Consider the following 18,917-nt stretch of genomic DNA (forward strand, 5'->3'; position numbering starts at 1 on the left):
ATATTCCTCCCCGGGAGCCCTGGTCTTTCATAAGACCTAATATAAAATAGTCCAATGATATTCATAATACACAATTTAACCTGACACACATCTGTTACCGTATCTAAATTGGTACCCGAGGGTCCACAATGCTGCAATATTGTGATCCCAGCCTGAACAGAACGATCCCCGAACCAGTCCGGGCGAAGAAATCACATGACCGGAAGCAGCTGTTTGTTCAGGCGGCCCGGCTGCCATGGTAACGGACGGCGGCGGGCCCGGGAAGCGGGGAATTTAGCGAACCGCAGGATTTTACTGTCTCTGCCGCAACAGGGTGAGTGAATTTTAAGCGACCTGGGCGATTATGTGCCGCCGCAAAAACGTGGACCAGACCCAGTGCTGGTTGATATCAAAATATGCAGCTTCCTCCAATTGGAGGGCAACTTAACAACCCTTCCCCCCCCCCCCCCCCCTCTGCTGGCCCTTGGTCTTACTCTAAACACTCAGTTTAAAGGAGTATTTACGCCGTGCATTTGAAGCACATGATGCAGTGAGGTGGACACTATTCCACTAAATTCGGGGGGACTGGAAATGTGCTGAGGAAAGATGCTCCAGACCTTCCCCTGGAGTTTTGACCCTGCAACAGTTGGGCCATCACCTTCAACTGGCCTGGGTACTGGCAGCATTAGCTGTGGCAGAGCTGGCAGTGCCGTTAATCTCGGGCAATTGATTGGTCCCACAGAACAGATCCCCGCTCAGCGCCAGAGTGCCCATGTGCCATGGGATGACGAATGCCCTCGAAAGTAGAAATTAGAGTCATGCAGCACGGAAACAGGTCTGCACTGGCCATCTACACTAATTCTAATTTCCAACATCGCCTCCTAGTCTTGTATGTCATCGTGTTTCAAGTGCTCATCTAAATATTTCCTAAATGTCGAAAATCACAAATGAAACACAAACCTTCCATCCAACATCAAAAACTTACTTTAACTGTCACAACATTAATGATCAGTGTCATATAGTCAAGGAGCTACTACCCTCCCGCTGTTTTGGTGGCTACGACGTAATGCTTCCTGTCGGTTGTTTTTATGCAATCATTTGTAAAATTGTTTCGTTCTTCAAATGTTTATCAAAGAAAGCTATGCAATCGAGGTCAAAATTTACCCTCACAATCAAAATAGTCGTCATTGTCGAAACAATGATTCCTGCTTTTTCGGGTGATGAGACCCTACATATTGAAAGGACTCATTCTGTCGGAGCTGTGCTGCTTGCACATACATCACGTCTGCACAGTGTGAACTCAATTGCCTTTACCAGATCTGAGGACACCACCACATTTTTCTCAACTTCTTGAAAAAACACTTTAAAGAAACTTTTCGTGTGTTCCAATCATACATCAATTGGGAGATTATTGTTTTTGCATTTGCCCCTTCACCAAAAGGGCAATTCTTGTCCATTAAGCTGCAGGTGACAATTCTAGTTTGGCAAGTGGCAAGGCTGCTTTGGATGTCTTTGTTTCCCAACAATGCCCACTGAAGCTTAGGCCCACATTCCCGGTCATGTTCGGCTTCCTCGTTCCGAGACCCAGTCAAGTTCTAGCCCTGGCTGTTGGCTGCACACCAAGTCTCGTTCTTGACCATCGGCATATCCACATGCATACCATCCGCACATCCGATCCCGATGAACAACTGCTCAAGCGACTCCACTCCCACCGCACTCTGGCTACACGCGTACCCATGCTCCCAGCTCCAGTATGCCCGCAAACCTCGCCCTGTTCTGGGCCACGTTTCATCTGCATGTCTGGCCTGTTCTAGAGTCACACCGCCCTACTCTCGGCTGTCGGTCATGTTCCTGCCGGCCCCGCCCCTTGCTCCCAGCTTGCTATCACACTCGGTTCACACACTTGGCCCCATACCAGACCCTGTCACGTCCGCACACTTGGACCTGCTGCTGCTTTCACTCCCAGCTGCCTGTCCCGCTCCTGCCACAATTCGCAGTGTTGGAGATGTAAAGCTGTTCCCGGCCAAGGGCGGATGGCTAAAGCAGAAGCAGTTGCACATAGCTAGATAACGGAGACCATTTTGAACTGGGTACAAGGACAATACATATGTTCAGTGTGTGGGTGGTCACTACTGAACGTCTTAAATTTGACCGCTGATAATGTGCGAGCGACTTTTTTTTAACGTGGCTTCCTTATACTAATACTCGCTATAAATTTGGTTTCAGAAACATTGTCATATGGCAAAATTGAACTACGCTTTATCGTGAAATGCAAATAAAATTAGGAAAAGGGAGGGCAACTTCTCACGAAAAAAATCAGGCATCCCATGACATGACTTAAATATGGGACTGTCCCGTTAAAAACGGGATGCATGTCACCCTACTCTATCTCTGGCATTCAGTATAACTCGACTCATAACCAGGGGATTTTTTTTCTGAGTATAATTCTTTTCGTGGCACAAATGACTAGAAGATTTAGAGCAATAGCAAATTACTGGGTTGTGCAGTAACATTAGAGCTGACAGCGGAACCACAGTCAAGAACCAACCTCTTACAATTGCACCATTTTCGAGCTACCCGGATATCATGTTGTTTACTATTCATTTACTTAAACCGGGAGCATTCTTGTGTGTGCTTATATGAATAGCAGCCTGTGTGAACAGCAGCATAATATGCTGAGTATGGGAATCCACTCAATGGCTTCAATTTTATGCCATCACTACAAGATTATTTAGGTCAATAATTCCTGATAAGAGCTTAATCTGTAGCTGTGGTCACAGCTGAGAACTTTTCTTCTCAGGACAAGTTTAAATCATGATCTTCACCAGAGTCTGGTTTGTGATATTGATGATTAATCAAGAGTAAACAGATAGTCTTTTGTCCACAGAATATTCACTAGCAGGTTCACAGAGGAGCTTTGTTTTCTGGATGTTAAGTGTAGGGTACATTGTCTCATATGCTTTAGTAAGCACGTCAACAATGTCTTGCTACTTAGCCTCTGAACATGTGCACATGCAAACATCATCTGTGTTAATGCAGCCCAATGAGTGCAGTTGGGTGACCTTTGTTCTGGAGTGGAGGTGATGTAGGTTGATTAGCCACACTCCAGCAGGAAGCTAATTGGAGGTGGGGGGCAGCATTGCAATGAAAAAGGTTCACAATAAGACACTAGAAAACATGAACTGAAACTCCTTATATTGGGAGCCACCTCTCAATGGATCATGGAATTAATCCATTAAATTAATCCATGGAATTAATCATGGAATTCACCATCTCTTTAAGTGCACCAGCAAAGTCTTAACCATCTAATGAAACATGCATTGGAAAATCAAGACCACAACCAGGTAGAAAGCTTTGGCCTTTGGGGCAGAGGTGATTTCTACCCTCCTGTACGTTTATGAGAAATGGACTATTTCTAGTAGCCACCTCAGAACACTGGACCACCAATGCTGCCTCTGCAAAATTTGCCACGAACAAGTTAAGTGAATTAACATCATCATGCTCTTGCAGACAAACCCTCTGAACATAGAGGTCCTAATTACATTCAGTTGGCTTTAATCTACAACAATGTTTTCATTACTGATGCCAGACTCCTGAAACACAAAACAGAAATTGCCGGAAGCACTCAGCAGGTCAGGCAGCATCCGTGGGAGAGAAATAGACTCAACATTTCAGGCCAAGGACTTTTCATCATTAGTGGAAATGTGAGAAAACCCACATGTTTTAAGCAAGGAGAGATGGGGTGGAGAAACAGAAGAAATAATTTAAAAAAAACAATGGCGAATGGCATGGTGGGAAGAGTCTGAACATGATAAAAAGATTTTTAAAAGTATATTTACCTTTATATTTAGTGGGAATTTCCTGCAGAACATGTGACAAAAATCTGAAGAACTATCAATGATTCTGGTCCATACATGGCCAATCTCAAGGAACTCTTGAGAATTGTCTATAACTGATACAATTTCTTGTTGATTCTTCCAATTCCTGTGGAAAAATGCAAAGAATGAGTAATCAGAATTTCTCTCTATCCCTTCCAAGATGAGGTTGAAATAACTTTGCATGTGACCTTACTTAGACTCCTAAAAGGAGTACACTCCCACTTAGGTGTACACTCTTGTGTCCAAAGGTGTACATTCTTACTTAGACTCCTGAAAGGAAACTTCAGTAGGTCACTTTTGGGTGGTAAGGACACCTTGTCCCGAGTCTTTCAAATCATCCTGATTATTCAAATTAGGCTCTCTGGCAAAAAAAAAAATTAAAATTGGAGTAAATTAAAAATTGGTCAACACCCTAGACACAATATTTCCAAAATGTGTCGAAATTTATTTTAAAAAATTATGTGATTGCTTTGCCAACTGACTTCTATCATGACTAAAGGCTCATTTTAAAAAGCAGTGAAAAAAATCTGTATGGCAAGATTAATAAGATCATTCACTAAACAAACTGTGCTGTAATTGACCATTATGAATAGAAATCCAGTTTTAATGAGATACGAGAGGATCATCTGAAGATATACATTTATGCTTTGATATATTTGCCAAACCTAGGAGACAGCTACAGGTATTATTGTATTTATTGATCTTTAACTACACCCAATTTGTCTGCTCTGTGGCCAAAAACTCCTCAATTAATCTGTTAGAATAATCTTTTATAGGAGATATTTCTTTATTCATGAGATATGAGGATCACTGACAAGACTTGAATTTCTGCCCTTCCAGCTATTTAAGACAACAATACAGGACCTTTAAGTTTCCCGGAAGGTCCTGAATTGTTGCCTTAAATCGCTGTTGTCTGCATAATGAAAGTTCTCCAGAGGAGTGTAGTTAGGTTAAGGGGATGTAGGATTTTTTTCCTAAAGGTATTTGATTTGGTACTGCATCAAAGGTTATTGCAGAAAATAAAAGCTCATGATGTAGAGTTAATACATTGAATGGAAAATTGGCTGGCTAACAAGAAACAGTAGGCAGAAATGGGTCACTTTCTGCTTGACAAGATGTAATGAGTGGTGTGCCATGGGAATGATGCCAAGGACAACTTTTCACAATTTATATAAATGGCTTAGATGAAGGTATGATTGCTAAATTAGTTGGTGATACAAAAAATGGGTAGGGAATAAGTTATGAAGAGGATATTAAAAGGGCTAGATAGGTTAAGTGAATGAGCAGAGAACTGGCAAATGGGATACAATATGGGAAAATGTGGAATCTTGTGTGATTCTTGTTAAATGGTGGTGCAGGTTTGAAGGACCGAATAGCCTACTCCTGCTTCTAAATAGTAAATTTGTGCAACCATGAAGGATCTTTGAAGTGGTGGCATACCCATGTACCCGGAAGTCTGCTCCTCTTGGTGATAGAAATCAGAGGTTTGCAAAGTTCTCATAAAGAAGCCTCAGTGAATGCTTCTCATGCATTGTATAAATTATAATCACCACAGCCACAGTGTGTCAATAGAAAATGGTGTAAATTTTTAATGGAGTGGATGGGGTAACAATCAAGTGGTTTTCTTTGGCTTGTGAGGAGTATTACATCAGTCTCCTGACTTATGCTTTGGTAATGGTGAAAAGGATTTGGGAAGTCAAGAGTTAAATAGGATGTCATATCACTGTTGTGCAAATCATTGATTAGGCCACACTTGGAGTATTGTGTGCAGTTCTGGTCGCCACATTATAGGAAGGATGTGATTAAGGAATTGTGAGGGTGTAGAAAAGATTCACGGGAATGTTGCCTGGACTGGATAGCTTGAGTCAAAAGGAGAGATTGGATAGGCTAGGACTGTTTTCTCTGGAGCAGTGATAGCTGAGAGGTAACTTTATAGAGGTTTATAAAATTATGAGGGGCATAAATAGGGTAGATAGTCACAGCCTTTTTCCGAGGATAGGAGAGTCTAAAACAAGAGGGCATAGGTTTAAGGTGAGAGGGGAAAGATTTAAATGGGATCTGAGGGGCAAGTTTATCACACAGAGGATGAGGTGTATATGGAATGAACTGCCAGAGGAGGTGGTAGAGGCAGGTACAGTTATGATGTTTAAAAGACACTTGAACAGGTACATGGATAAGGTTTAGAGGGATTTGGGGCAAATGCAGGCAAATGGGATTAGCGTAGAGAGGCATCTTGGTCAGCATGGACAAGCTGAGCCAGTGGGCCTGTTTCTGTGCTACTCTATCTTACGTCGCTCACTAGAATAATCAGCCTCTGACCTTTTTCTTGTAGCTTTTGTACTTTGTAGCTGCCTCAGTTAAATTTCTGGTCAATAATGACCTACACATTATTCATCTTGGGGAATTTGCTGAAGGTAATGCTATAATAGTATCTGATTCTATGACTATGAGAGTATTGCTAGCTACTACTGACAGTATGGCTGTCAAATGTAAAATAATGGTGGTTAAGCACCGTAGTTGTAGATGATAGATCCCTGGCACCTATGTAACAGAAGTATTATAGTACTTATCAAACCAGCTTTGAATATTGCACATATTTTGCTGAAAGTAGGAGTCAACTGCTTCATTATCTGAGGTGTTGTAAATGTTACTGAACATTGTGAATAATCACTTCTGACATTATGATACAGAGCAGATTTTTGATGAAGGTGGTTAAACCTAGGACACTGCTCAAAGGAACTTGTGCAGCAAATAGAGACAGCATTGGGGCCTTTTACCTGAATGTCCACTACATTCATAAAAAGTAGATAGATATTAAATTCCTACCAAAGATATACTCAACTGGAAAATTAAGGCTCTTTGAGGAGGATAATCCATCCATGGTATCAAATTGAAAGTAAATACATGGAATGGTTCAGAGATTAGTTGGAGGCCAGAAAACTGGTAACATTTTAAAACTGGAAAAGGATGACTAACAAAATAGAGGGAGAAGATAGATTATGAAGTAAGCTAGCAAGAAATATGAAAATAGACAGAAAGAGCTTGTATGACTATGTATATAGGAAGAATAACTAATATAAATTTTGATCACTTAGAGAACATCTGGGGAATTGAAAAAGGGAAGTCTGTACTCATGATAGAAGGCGCAATAAAATTCCAGTAATATTTGAAAATCCAGGGGCAAATGAGAAGGGGAATTAAAAAAAAACAGTGTAACTTGGGAAAAGGTATCAGGCGTTCCTGATGGGACTAAAGACTAGCAAGTCCCCTGGTCATATGCTAGTTAACCCCTTAAATATTGTTGATATTTTCACAGTTTATTATAAATAAGTGGCAGTTAGCAGCAAATGTAAGGGTAACAAAAGATTTCTGAAAAGAATAGCTATTACACTTCAATGAAAAAGTTGGGTAATATGGAACAGCACAACGATTTGAGGAATTCAAGTTTTCTTAAGCTATGAAAAACTCTACCTCAAATGCATGTCATAAAAACAGCTAATGGAACAGAGGGTTTTGTAACAAGAGATGTAGAATTTTAAAGCTGAGATATGATGGTATATCTATATGAAATCTTACTAAAACTACAGTTAAGTATTATGTTTTAGCTCCATTTTATATGAAGCTGCCAGTAGAAAGGGAAGAGTGTAACTTCATTAGGAAGCTGTCTGGTATGAATTGAAATAAAAGAATACTTCAGAAACTGTTTCCAGTTAAATCTATCCATGCTCTTCACTTGTATTAATAATAAAAATAAACAGTGCTGGAAATAGCATGAAGCCAGCATTTGTGGAGAGATAATAAGTTAGTGTTTCTCACTGATTTCATTGTAACAGAAGTTCAGATGATGTTATACTTATGAAACACTAATTGCTTCCATCTCCATAGCTACTCTCTGACCCCTGTGTTTTTCAAGTTTTTTTGTTTTTATTTCAAATTACCAACAACCTTTGACAGATGGAGTCTAAAGTTTTGAAAGGTACCAGTTTTCTGTAAAACACCCCAGTATATGTTCTAAAGATAAAGTCCAAATATTATGTAATTTGTGATATTTTACATTGTTGCAGTTCTTTAATTACAGTTGAATAGGCTCCATTGATAAGGGTAAACCAAATTCTTCCAAGCTAATTTCAAAGTGAAGCCATGGTTTCTTTAAAATCCATATTGGAGCATAATTTCATCAAAATATGTTTGTCGGTTAGCTTTAAGATTACCCAATAATATTGAGTGTTTTAAGTTACTTGGGAAGCCAGTGTTATTGAGGGGTGACTATTCCCATTTTTGGCTAGCTTCAATGGTGTGCCATTTTATTGGCAGAGAAATATATATACACAGAATATTTGTTTCACTTAGGAATAACACAAAGCAATTCAAATGGTCTGCTCCTTATTTTGTCTCTTTTGGCATTCGTTACAGGTTTCATGTATGCTTCCTGTATCTTTCTTTAAAAAAACTGGCACACATTATGAATGCATTGAGCATGAGAAATGTTTTACAATCAGTTTAATTTATTTGAAATGATAGCATGCATTAAAAATGATTATAGCTTTAGATCTTATGACTTCTGTTAATATTTTAATTAGAAAGTTTACACTTCCATAAACAAAGGTTATCTAGTTATCTCAAATGGAAACGATGATAAAGTTAATATCAGGAAAATAAATTAAAACCTCATGTTTAAAACATGCATTAGTCTAAAGAAGGAGATGTTTTTTATATATTCACCGCTCTCAGAAATTCATCCAGATATACACAGATCTGGAACTCTGGCTCATCATTGGAAAATTGAGCTTTTGCATTTGCACTTGATATGACAGGTTTTGCAATTAAGAACATCTGGAAAGATGCTTTCCAGACTTCTTTGCTGTTGTAGGTACTTATCATCATTTTGCATGAATTGTTCAGATTTTCTAAAGTACTATCTACTGATCTTTTTGATTTCAAAGTTGTTATTTTTTTCAGTTCCTCTTCCATTTTCTTTGTATTTGTGGCTGCCGCCAAGACCATATCTGCTCTACTGTATAGTATGTTAAAGCTGGAATAAGAACACAGCCCAATATAGTTATATCCTGGAGTAATAATCAATACCTTTATTAAAACTATTTTTAACAGTGTTTCTTTTTTCAAAAAAGTACTTACATTTTAAAGCCCTTGAGATACAAATTGATTTTTACTACTTTTCAGAATTAAACAATAAAGACAAATGTTTTTTTTTCCCTTCCAAGCTAATGACTGTAGCATCAGGGGAGGTCTCAGTGCATTCTAGGGTCAAGCAAAGCTGTACCATCACTCTAATGTCTTCTCAGTCTTCTTAGCAGCAGTACTGCATATCATCTTCAACATGTGCCCACCTGGAGTGGAGTTAATCTGTTGGATTGTTCAATATTCATCACCTCTACTCCAGAGATAAGATAGACGCAACCACAGTCATCGATTAATAGAACATCGAGAACGCCTGCCTGTGTACACAGTCAGGGACTGAGTTCTAAGCATTCATTGACTCCCTCACTTATCTCAATGAAAAGATATGCCTCAAACTATATGACCGGACAGAAAAGATTCTCTATCAGCTTGTCTCCATTGCACAATATTGGGCTCTGACAATCAAGATCCATGATGCTATTCTAAAAATTGGATCATTTTTGATATATAGAGAGCCACCTTACAGTGAAGGTACCTCTAGTGTGCCAGCACATCCTTGAGCCACTTGATCTCAGTAGAAGAGTAACTTGGCCAAAGCTGCCTTTATTCCCCGTCCTTTATTACCCTAAGAAAATGACGTGGTTATTGTCCTTCAGCAATAGCAGATCATAAGATGATGGTGCTCTCATAATGGTCATGGAGTCAAACAACACGGAAACAGGCCTTCAGCCCGCCATGTCCGTACTGGCTATCAATTACCTATCTATGCTACTTCCATTTCCTAGCATTGGTACATAGCCTTCAATGCCAGTGCTCATCTAAACACTTCTTAAATGTTGTGAGAGTATCAGCTTCCTCCACCCCTCAGGCAAAGCATTCCAGATTTCAACTACCCTGAGATGAAAAAGATTCTCCCTCAGATCTTCTCTAAATCTACTACCCATTACCTTAACCCTATGACCTCTGGTCATCTCTGCTAAGGGGAAAAACTTCTCACCGTCCACCCTATTTCTGCCCCTCATAATTTTGTATACCTCAGTCAGGTTATCCGCCTGCCTTCCCTGCTCCAAAGAAAACAAACGCAGTCTATCCAGTTTCTCCTCATTGCTGAAATGTTACATCCCAGGCAATATCCTGCTGAATTTCATCTACATCATCTCAAGTGCAATTGTGTCCTTCCTTTCATGTGGTAAACGGAAGTGCCTACAGTACTCTAGCTGTGGCCTAACTAATGGTTTAGATAATTGTACCATAACGTTCCTGCTCTTATATTCTTTTCCCTAGCTAATGAAGGCAAGTATAACATATCCCTTCTTAACTAACTTATCTAACTATGCTGCTGTCTTCAAGGATCTTAGGACTCGTACACCATGGTCTCTCGGTTCCTCAGAACTTCCCAGGGTCCTAGCATTCTTATTAGTCCTTCCAGAATGTATTGCTTCATATGTTTCAGGATTAAATTCTGCCATTTCTCTGCTCATCTTACCAAATGTTCAATATCATCTATAACTGAAGACAACCATCCTTATGATCAACAACAACATCAAATCTTGTGTCATCTGCCAACAGACTAATCATAGGTCGTACATCTGAATCCAGATCATAGGTCCTACATTAGAATCTGTTTGTATATAACAAACAGACAGGGTGCAGCACTGATCCCTGCAGTACATGACAGGTTACAGGCTTCCAATCACAGAAACAACCCAATACTGTCATCAATTGATGTCCCCCCTTCCACCCCATGTTGATTTATACTATATAATTACTGCATATTGTGGACTTGAAAGCAATGCCATTTTTGTTAATGGGCTATTTTTAAACAAATCATAATTTACTTGCAGATTTGTTAAATAGTTAATTGGAACTCAGTGGAATCAAGCATGCAGAACTGCAAAAATTTGAGTGATCTGAACATTGCATAGGTGAAGCGTCTATTTCCAACCAAAAAAAATCCCACAGAGTCTCCATGTCCAGAAACAAGAAGAGTGGAGCCACGTACAATGTACCCTGCACAAAAACAGAAGGATGGTGGAGGGAAAGACTCTAGCCTGGAAAGCCTATGCCCTTGACTCTTTCCATGTTGACTTGTTCACAAGGCAATGCATCCAAAGGCTAAAATTTGAGACCTGCTGGTGTATGCCTGCCTTCATTCACAATTTGGTTTCTAAGCTGATGTATTCCCACTGTGTAGCTCTTTTTTATCCTAGTAGTAGCAATGTTGTTGGAGTAGCTGCAGTGATTTCCTGAAGTGATTTTATAGTTGGTAAATAAAGCAATTATAATGTATTGGCAGCGTGGATGCTGATTTCAATGTTCTGAGGTGCTACATGTTAATTTAAAAACAGAAGATGCTGGAAATACTCTGCAGATCAGGCAACATCTGTGGAAGAAGAAACCGTTAATGTTTGAAGACTGGGACCCAAAGAGAAGATACTAGAAGCACCCAACAGGGGAGTCAGCATCTAGGAAAGGAGAAACTGTTAATATTTCAGGTCCGGGACCTTTCTGATGAAAGCTCCCTAACCTAAAATGTTATCTGTTTCTCTCTCTACTGATGCTGCCTGACCTGCTGAGTATTTCTAGCATTTTCCATTTTAAGCTTATCTTAAAATGATCAACGTGGGATGTTACTTGCACGTTAAAACAGAACCTTACAAAGTACTGAATGCGTATATCTACTGAAAATTGTACATTTACCAGACAGTATTTATTCCTATTTAACTTTTTTGTCAATACAGCATGCAGTATTTGCTAACATTTCTTAAACAAGGTTAGACAAACTCAGATTGACATGGTCAATGGGCCTGCAAATAATCCAAAGAACTGCCTTAACTTATTAACTTCTTAAAAGGTATAGCTCATGAGATCATCAGATGTTTATGTGGTGGAGAGGGATTGCGGAGGGAAAGTGTACTTTATCAAATGTGAGCAGGTATATCTTTACTTTAAAAGCCTGAAAACCGTTTATATAAGTGAATATAAACAAACTTCAGTATTCTGTATCTCACAAACATTCTTACTTGCAAAGATTTATGAGTAGTCTCCAAAGTAACCACATTGTTCAATAAACTTTGCTAAGAGTTTAGCTGATTTACTGGCCTGGATTTTAACTTGAATGAGTGAATGGATTGGACAGCTGGTCAGAAGTTAAAGGTACTGAAAGTGCCAGTGTGCAGGGAAGTCCTCACCAGGATGGCCTCATTATCAGGAGGTTCACTGAGACAGGGATAAGCCTAATTGATCTCATCCACACTGACCTACCTTTGGCAGATGTATCTGTCCATGACAGCATTACTAGAAATGATAACCACACAGTCTTTTTGGAGACAAAGTCCATCCTTGCATCAAAGTCACCCTCCACTACCATAATGCTAAATTACTTAGATTCATCAGTGAAGTGCAATGAACCATCAGCAATGGCAGAAACGTACCTGCCACAATCTGTAACCTCATGACCAGCCCTATTCCTCATTCTACCATTCCTGTCATGCATGGGTATCAACCCTGGTTCATTAAGGACTGCAGAAGGACATGCTGGGAGCAAAAACAGATCAGATCAAATTTCTGTATTCCTGTCACATCTAGTTGTGAATAGTGATAGTTCATAGGAGGAGGCGGCTCCAAGAACATCCTCAAACTAAATGATGGTAGGATCCAGCATGTGAGTGCTAAAGACAAGAATAAAGCATTTGCAATCATGTTTAGTTAGAAATACTGTGTGGAAGATCCATCTTGCCTCATCCTGAATTCCCTATCATCATCAAAGCCAATTTAATTCACATCATTGTTATCAAGAACAATAGGACTGGATATCACCTCAGCTATAGTACTGAATACCTGCACTCCAGAACTAGCTGCACCTCTAACCAAGATGTTTCAGTAAAATGACAACACAAATCTACCCAACAATGTAAAAAATTGTCCAGGTACAACTGTTCATTTTAAAAAAAAGCTAATTAGGCTAATAACTGCTAAATCAGTCTACTCTTTATCATCAGCAGACTGATGTTGTTGACAGTGCTATCATGCTTGGTATAAGGCCCACTCTCTTGTATGCTTCAGTGAAAGAGTCAACGATAACTTGCAGCTTAGCCTTCAAGTGCACGTGCACGCAAATAAAATCTGTGTACTGCAGCTTGTTAGAGGTTGGGGTGAGTTTGGTTCGAGAGTGAATGTATCAGAGTTTGAACAGTTTCCCATTTGTCTTCTGAATCATCTCCCCTCCAGTGGGAAACTTACTGCAGGTGAGGTGCATTCATTGCTGCAAGAAAGATTGAGAAAAGGGTTAGGGAGATGACACAGCCTTGCTTACTCCTATTTAGCACTAGGATTGAATCTATGGGAGAACTGTTGCTTAGAATTATGACTTGTATTTCTATACATTGCTGACATTGAATGAAGATGAATTTCTAAAGGTACCCAACTTTGAGAAGGATTTTTTTTACTGTCTTTCATGGTTAACAGAGTTGAACATTTTTGTGAGGACAACAAAGGCCATTTTTTGTTTGTATTGGCAAAGTCAGTTTCAGCTCAGTATTATACAGGGAAAACCAACAATACTGCTCTGTGAACAAATAAATTGAAGTTCTTAAATGTCGTTGCAACTTTTACCAACAGGATTGGGAACTGTTTAACATCATTAAGGTTTAGAAAAGTAATTTCCACCCCAGTAAAACTACTTACCTATTTACAGCTCCTTCAGACAGATAGAACATGTTGGGAGCATCCAACAAGTCATTCAGCATCTATGGAAAGAGAAATAAAATTAACATCTCAAGTTCAAGACCCTTCATCAGAACTTCCACAATTGGGCCGGTGACAGTCAATGATGAAGAGTCTCAGACCAGGTGCTGCCTGACCTGCTGATCATTTCCAACATTTTCTGGTTTTATTTCAGATTTCCAGTTTTTTTGATTTTCTTTTAGACTGATGTTTTGTTTCCTTTCTCATCCCTCCCACTTTGCCTTTGCATTATTGTTCCATATTGCTTTTTAATTCCATTTTTCTCAGCACAGTTATTGCCTGGCTTGTAAAGTGTTTCTGTCCTTTTGATTTAATTTGAATATTTTGATTTGAACTATTGAACTTCCTTCGTACAGCATTTTCCAATTTTCTGGGTGAAGCATAAGTAGTAAGACTGGCAATAATTGCTCATCCCTAGTTGGTCTTAAGCGACAGTAAGAATGAAGGAAGAGTGAAATATGTTATAGATAGGATGGATGTATAACTTGAAGAGAATGCAGGGATTGCTGGAGTCTTCTGTCCTTGTTCTTCCAGATTGTGGAAGTTATACATTTAATATGGTACGGACTATAATGTAACATGAGTACAAAAATAAATCTGTTTGTTTTTAAGTTTATATACCCTGAAGTATTGTACTGAAGACAAGCTTATATTGTGCATGTGTGTACATACTCCAAAGTAATTAATGTATTGCAAACCCGCTGTCCACGGCAATCAGCATGTACCCATTTCTTTTTACACTGCTCCTACCCTAACCTATTTTATTGTACCCACATTCCCATCAATTCTCCCCTGTTTTCTACCACTCATCTACACACTAGAGTCAATTTACAGTGGCCAATTAACCTATCAACTTGAACATTTCTGGGAGGTGGGAGGAATCCAGAACACCCAAGAGAAACCCACACGGTCACAGGGACAAAGTGCCAATTCCATGCAGACAACACTGGAAGTCAGGATTGAACATGGTTGTTGCTGGAACAAAAAAATGTTTGTGCTATCTATGGTATATGCTATAAATGTGTCAGTCATATGCTGTTCCTGCCAATTGATTAGGTCTGGGCAATTAGTATACTTGCATCATCAAGGAAGTTTGGATCAAAATTATCTGGTATGTAATACTATATCAGGCTATTTGATGGTCAATCAATAGATTGTCCTATATTATTCTAAGTTAGAACTCACTGACATTAGTGTGAATATCTATGATATAAATCCATTGTTAAAAAGTGGGATGGAGCAAGATAAGACAATTCCACAATGACTCCAGAAAGAAAAAATTCTGTTAATCTGGATATATGTTACTGATCTGACCTCCCAGGTTGATTATGACATTTGGAATAAGCATATTGATTGATAGCAATACATCAAAACCTTAAATATGCTCTAATGATGAGACAAGGTGATGAATATACTGATTGTGCCACATAATTCTATATAGCTAATTAGAATTTTAAACATTAAAATAGTCAGCTTCTTAAAGGTATCTTCTAAGGTAACATGATGAACGTTACTTTAATTCTAGTTTATAAGGTTCAGGATCCAAAATTTGTAGAAATTATGCAATTTTTTTGTAAAATGGGAAAATTGAGTGCTCAAGGTTGATAACTGTAACAAATATTTAACAGATGGCTGCAGGAAGTAATCTATCTATTTACTAATAAAACCTTACCTAAGTTGTTTGAAAATCCTGTCAATACAGGAATGAAAGTAGTTTCTTTTTAAACCAACAATGCTATGTTGTTTTGCAGTCCGTTTTAAAAACGTTAATGGATCAATAAGAACAATACACAATTGACCTTGAAATTCAAATCAATTTGTTTGTAGTTTTAATATTTCCCTGTTCAATATTTTCCACATGATTACACATTATAGATGAATTTAAAAAGTAATTGAGTTAATATTAATACTGCTGTAAAACCTTCTGTAAAGATCTTTTTCAATGTCAAAAGAAATTAAAGGAGAGGTGCTAAGTGAGTATAATATTTTATTTGCTTCTATTTTATGTCCATTTTGTATTTCCTTCCTACCCGTGACTGATAATTTCACTGCCATAGAGAGGTTAGACAACATTCTTCCAGTGCCCTGACAACACTGCTCTTAAGTAGTGCATGGAAGCTAAAAAGGAGACCATTTGCTGTACAAAATTTACTCCTAGTGAGGGCAGTCAAAATGCAATACCACTGCCCTGCTCTCTCCCAATAGTCAGTGCCTTCCTCTGCTTCACACATATATCCTTACATCCCTTAAGAGATGCTGGGGACCAAATTGAATTTTACCAGAAATTGGATGACCTCTGTCACATCACAGAAACCAGCCTCCCCTCCATGGACTTTGTCTACACTTCTCACTGCCTCAGTAAAGCAGCCAGCCTAATCAAAGACCCCAGCCACCCCCGGCATTCTCTCTTCTCCTCCCTCCCATCGGGCAGAAGATACAAAAGGCTGAAAGCATGCACCACCAAGAAGGACAGCTTCTATCCCACCGTTATAAGACTATTGAACGGTCCTCTAATATAAGATAGACTCTTGACCTCACAATCTATCTTGTTATGCCTTGTATCTTATTATATGCCTACACTGCACTTTCTCTGTAACTGTAACACTTTATTCTGCATTCTATTATTGTTTTCCCTTGTACTGCCTCTGATATGATGAAATGATCTGTATGGATGGCATGCAAAACAAAGTTTTTCACTTTATCTCAGTACATGTGACAATAATGAACCAACTACTAATTTAATTCTGATGCACATTTTATCTGTGCCTGGTCAACCGATTCCAGAATTTGCTGGAAGTTTGAATTGACTCCTTATTATCAGGATTTCAGGGATAATTGTTCTATTGGTTATCTTAGTTCATCACAGTGAGATTCAATATTGTGAATGGCTAGCATCTCATTAAGTCTAGCTACCACTTACTTAGCCTATCCTGCATTTCATAAAAGGAAATCCTAGTGGTGCTTGCCAGTCCAGAGGTCTCCACAGCTTTCTGGAAGGTGCAGCTAAACACAAGAATGAATGCTCAGATTTTGTGATGCAGCATACAAGGCATTGGTGCTGAGTTGGAGAGGAGACATTCTTTGCCTGCAGGGTGTAAGGGAGGCATCCAGGCAGATGCTAAAATGGAAATGGTAAGCAATGACCTTCAGGGATCACAGGGGAGAAACATACATAGAAACAAAAGAAGCAGGAGCAGGAGTAGTCCAATCAGTCCCTTAAGCTGGTCCATCATTCAATTCATGGCCTCAACATCGCTTTCCCGCACTCCCCATATCTCTTGACTCCTTTGTAGTTTAAATCTCTGACTTAAATATATTCAATCGTTCTGCTTCTCTGGAGAAGGGAATTTAAAAGATTCACTGAGAGAAGAAATTCCTCCTCATATCCATCATAAATGGCCCATTATTCTGAAACTATGTGCCCTAGTTTTAAAGAACAACTAAAGAAAAACCATGTGCCCTAGTTTTAAAGAAAAACACAGATCATGTTTCTCCACTAGCGAAAACATTTTCTTATTATTCACCCTGTTAATACCCCTTAGAACCATGTACATTTCACTAAGATCACCTCTCATTCTTCTAAGTTCCAACAAGTGTAGACCCCACCTGGCAACCTTTCTTGGTATTGGTATTGGTTTATTACTTTATTATTCTCACTTGTACCGAGGTACAGTGAAAAACTTGTCTTGCACACCATTCGCACAGATCAATTCACTACACAGTGCATTGAGGTAGTACAGGGTAAAAACAATAATAGAATACATAGTAAAGTGTCACAACTACAGGGAAGTGCATTGCAGGTAGAAAATAAGGAGCAAGGTCAAACAAGGTAGATTGTGAGGTCAAGAGTCCATCTCGTCGTAGAAGAGAACCATTCAATAGTCTTATCACCATGGGATAGAAGCTGTCCTTGAGCCTGGTGGTATGTGCCCTCAGGCTCCTGTATCTGCTGCCTGATGGGAGAGGAGAGAAGAGAGAATGACCTGGGTGGGTGGGATCTTTGATTATGCTGGCTGCTTCACCAAGGCAGCGAGAGGTATAGACAGAGTCCATGGAGGGGAGATTGGTTTCTGTGATGTGTTGGGCTGTGTCCACAACTTTCTGCAGTTTCTTGTGGTCCTGGACAGACCAGTTGCCATACCAAACTGTGATGCATCTAGATAGGATGCTTTCTATGGTGCATCGATAAAAGCTGGTGAGTGTCAAAGGGGGCATGCCAAATTTCCTTAGCCTCCTGAGGACGTAGAGGCACTGGTGAGCTTTCTTGGCATTGGCGTCTACATGGTTCAACCAGGACAGGCTATTGGTGATGTTCACTCCGAGGAACTTGAAGCTGTCAACCCTCTTGACCTTCTTACTATGTCAACTCCTTCATCCTAGGAATCAAACTGGTGACTGCCTCCAATGCTTTAAATATGGAGTCCAAAACTGCATGAAATATTCCATGTGTGTTCTTACCAGTCCAGTTTTCAACTCGCACAGCACTTGTGCAGAGCCTGGAGACAGTCTTTTCCAGCATCAAGATTATGTCCAGCTCAATTTCAATATTTACATAACCACTTACTCATGTATCATCTGTTGGCTGATGCATCAACTGTGTTCCAGCACTAGCTGAAGCCAGCTAATGTCCAAGTGCTGCAGTAAAAACTCTACTCAGAATCGGATTTATTATCACTGACATAAGACATGAAATTTGTGGTTTTGCAGCAGCAGTACAGTGCAAAGACATAAAAATCTATAAATTACAAAAATAAATAAGTAGTACAAAAATAGGAATAATGAAATAGTTCTTGGACCGATGGGTTCATGGACTGTTCCGAAATCTGATGGCAGAGGTGAAGAAGCTGTTCCTAAATCATTGAGTGTGGGTCTTCAGGCTTCTGTACCTCCTCCCCGATGGTAGTAAGAAGAGGGCATGTCCCGGATGATGAGGGTCCTTAATGATGGATGCCACCTTCATGAGGCACTTCCTCTTGAAGATGTCCTTGATGGTGGGGAGAGTTGTGCCCGTGATGGAACTGGCTGAGTCTATAACCCTCTTCAGCCTCTTGTGATCCTGTGCATTGGAAGCTCCATACCAGGTGGTGATGCAACCAGTCAGAATGTTCTCCACTGTACCTCTGTAGAAATTTGTAAGAGCTTTTGGTGACATACCAAATCTCCTCAAACTCCTAA

At 39.5% G+C, this 18,917-nt stretch overlaps 2 protein-coding genes across 2 annotated transcripts in view; one reads left to right on the forward strand and one right to left on the reverse strand.

Annotated features, from left to right (window-relative positions):
• The window catches only part of LOC127576664 (secretin receptor), a 42,565-nt gene extending 42,328 nt beyond the window's left edge, over nt 1-237 (reverse strand). The window contains exon 1 of the mRNA XM_052027262.1: nt 116-237. Within this exon, the coding sequence (XP_051883222.1) occupies nt 116-237 (122 nt within the window). The remainder of the gene's footprint in view (nt 1-115) is intronic.
• Nucleotides 238-273: 36 nt separating this feature from the next.
• The window catches only part of cfap221 (cilia and flagella associated protein 221), a 70,903-nt gene continuing 52,259 nt past the window's right edge, over nt 274-18,917 (forward strand). The window contains exon 1 of the mRNA XM_052027321.1: nt 274-313. The gene's annotated coding sequence lies outside the window, so the exon portion shown is untranslated. The remainder of the gene's footprint in view (nt 314-18,917) is intronic.

The sequence above is a fragment of the Pristis pectinata genome, chromosome 1, assembly GCF_009764475.1.
Source record: "Pristis pectinata isolate sPriPec2 chromosome 1, sPriPec2.1.pri, whole genome shotgun sequence".
NCBI classification, from domain to species: domain Eukaryota; kingdom Metazoa; phylum Chordata; class Chondrichthyes; order Rhinopristiformes; family Pristidae; genus Pristis; species Pristis pectinata.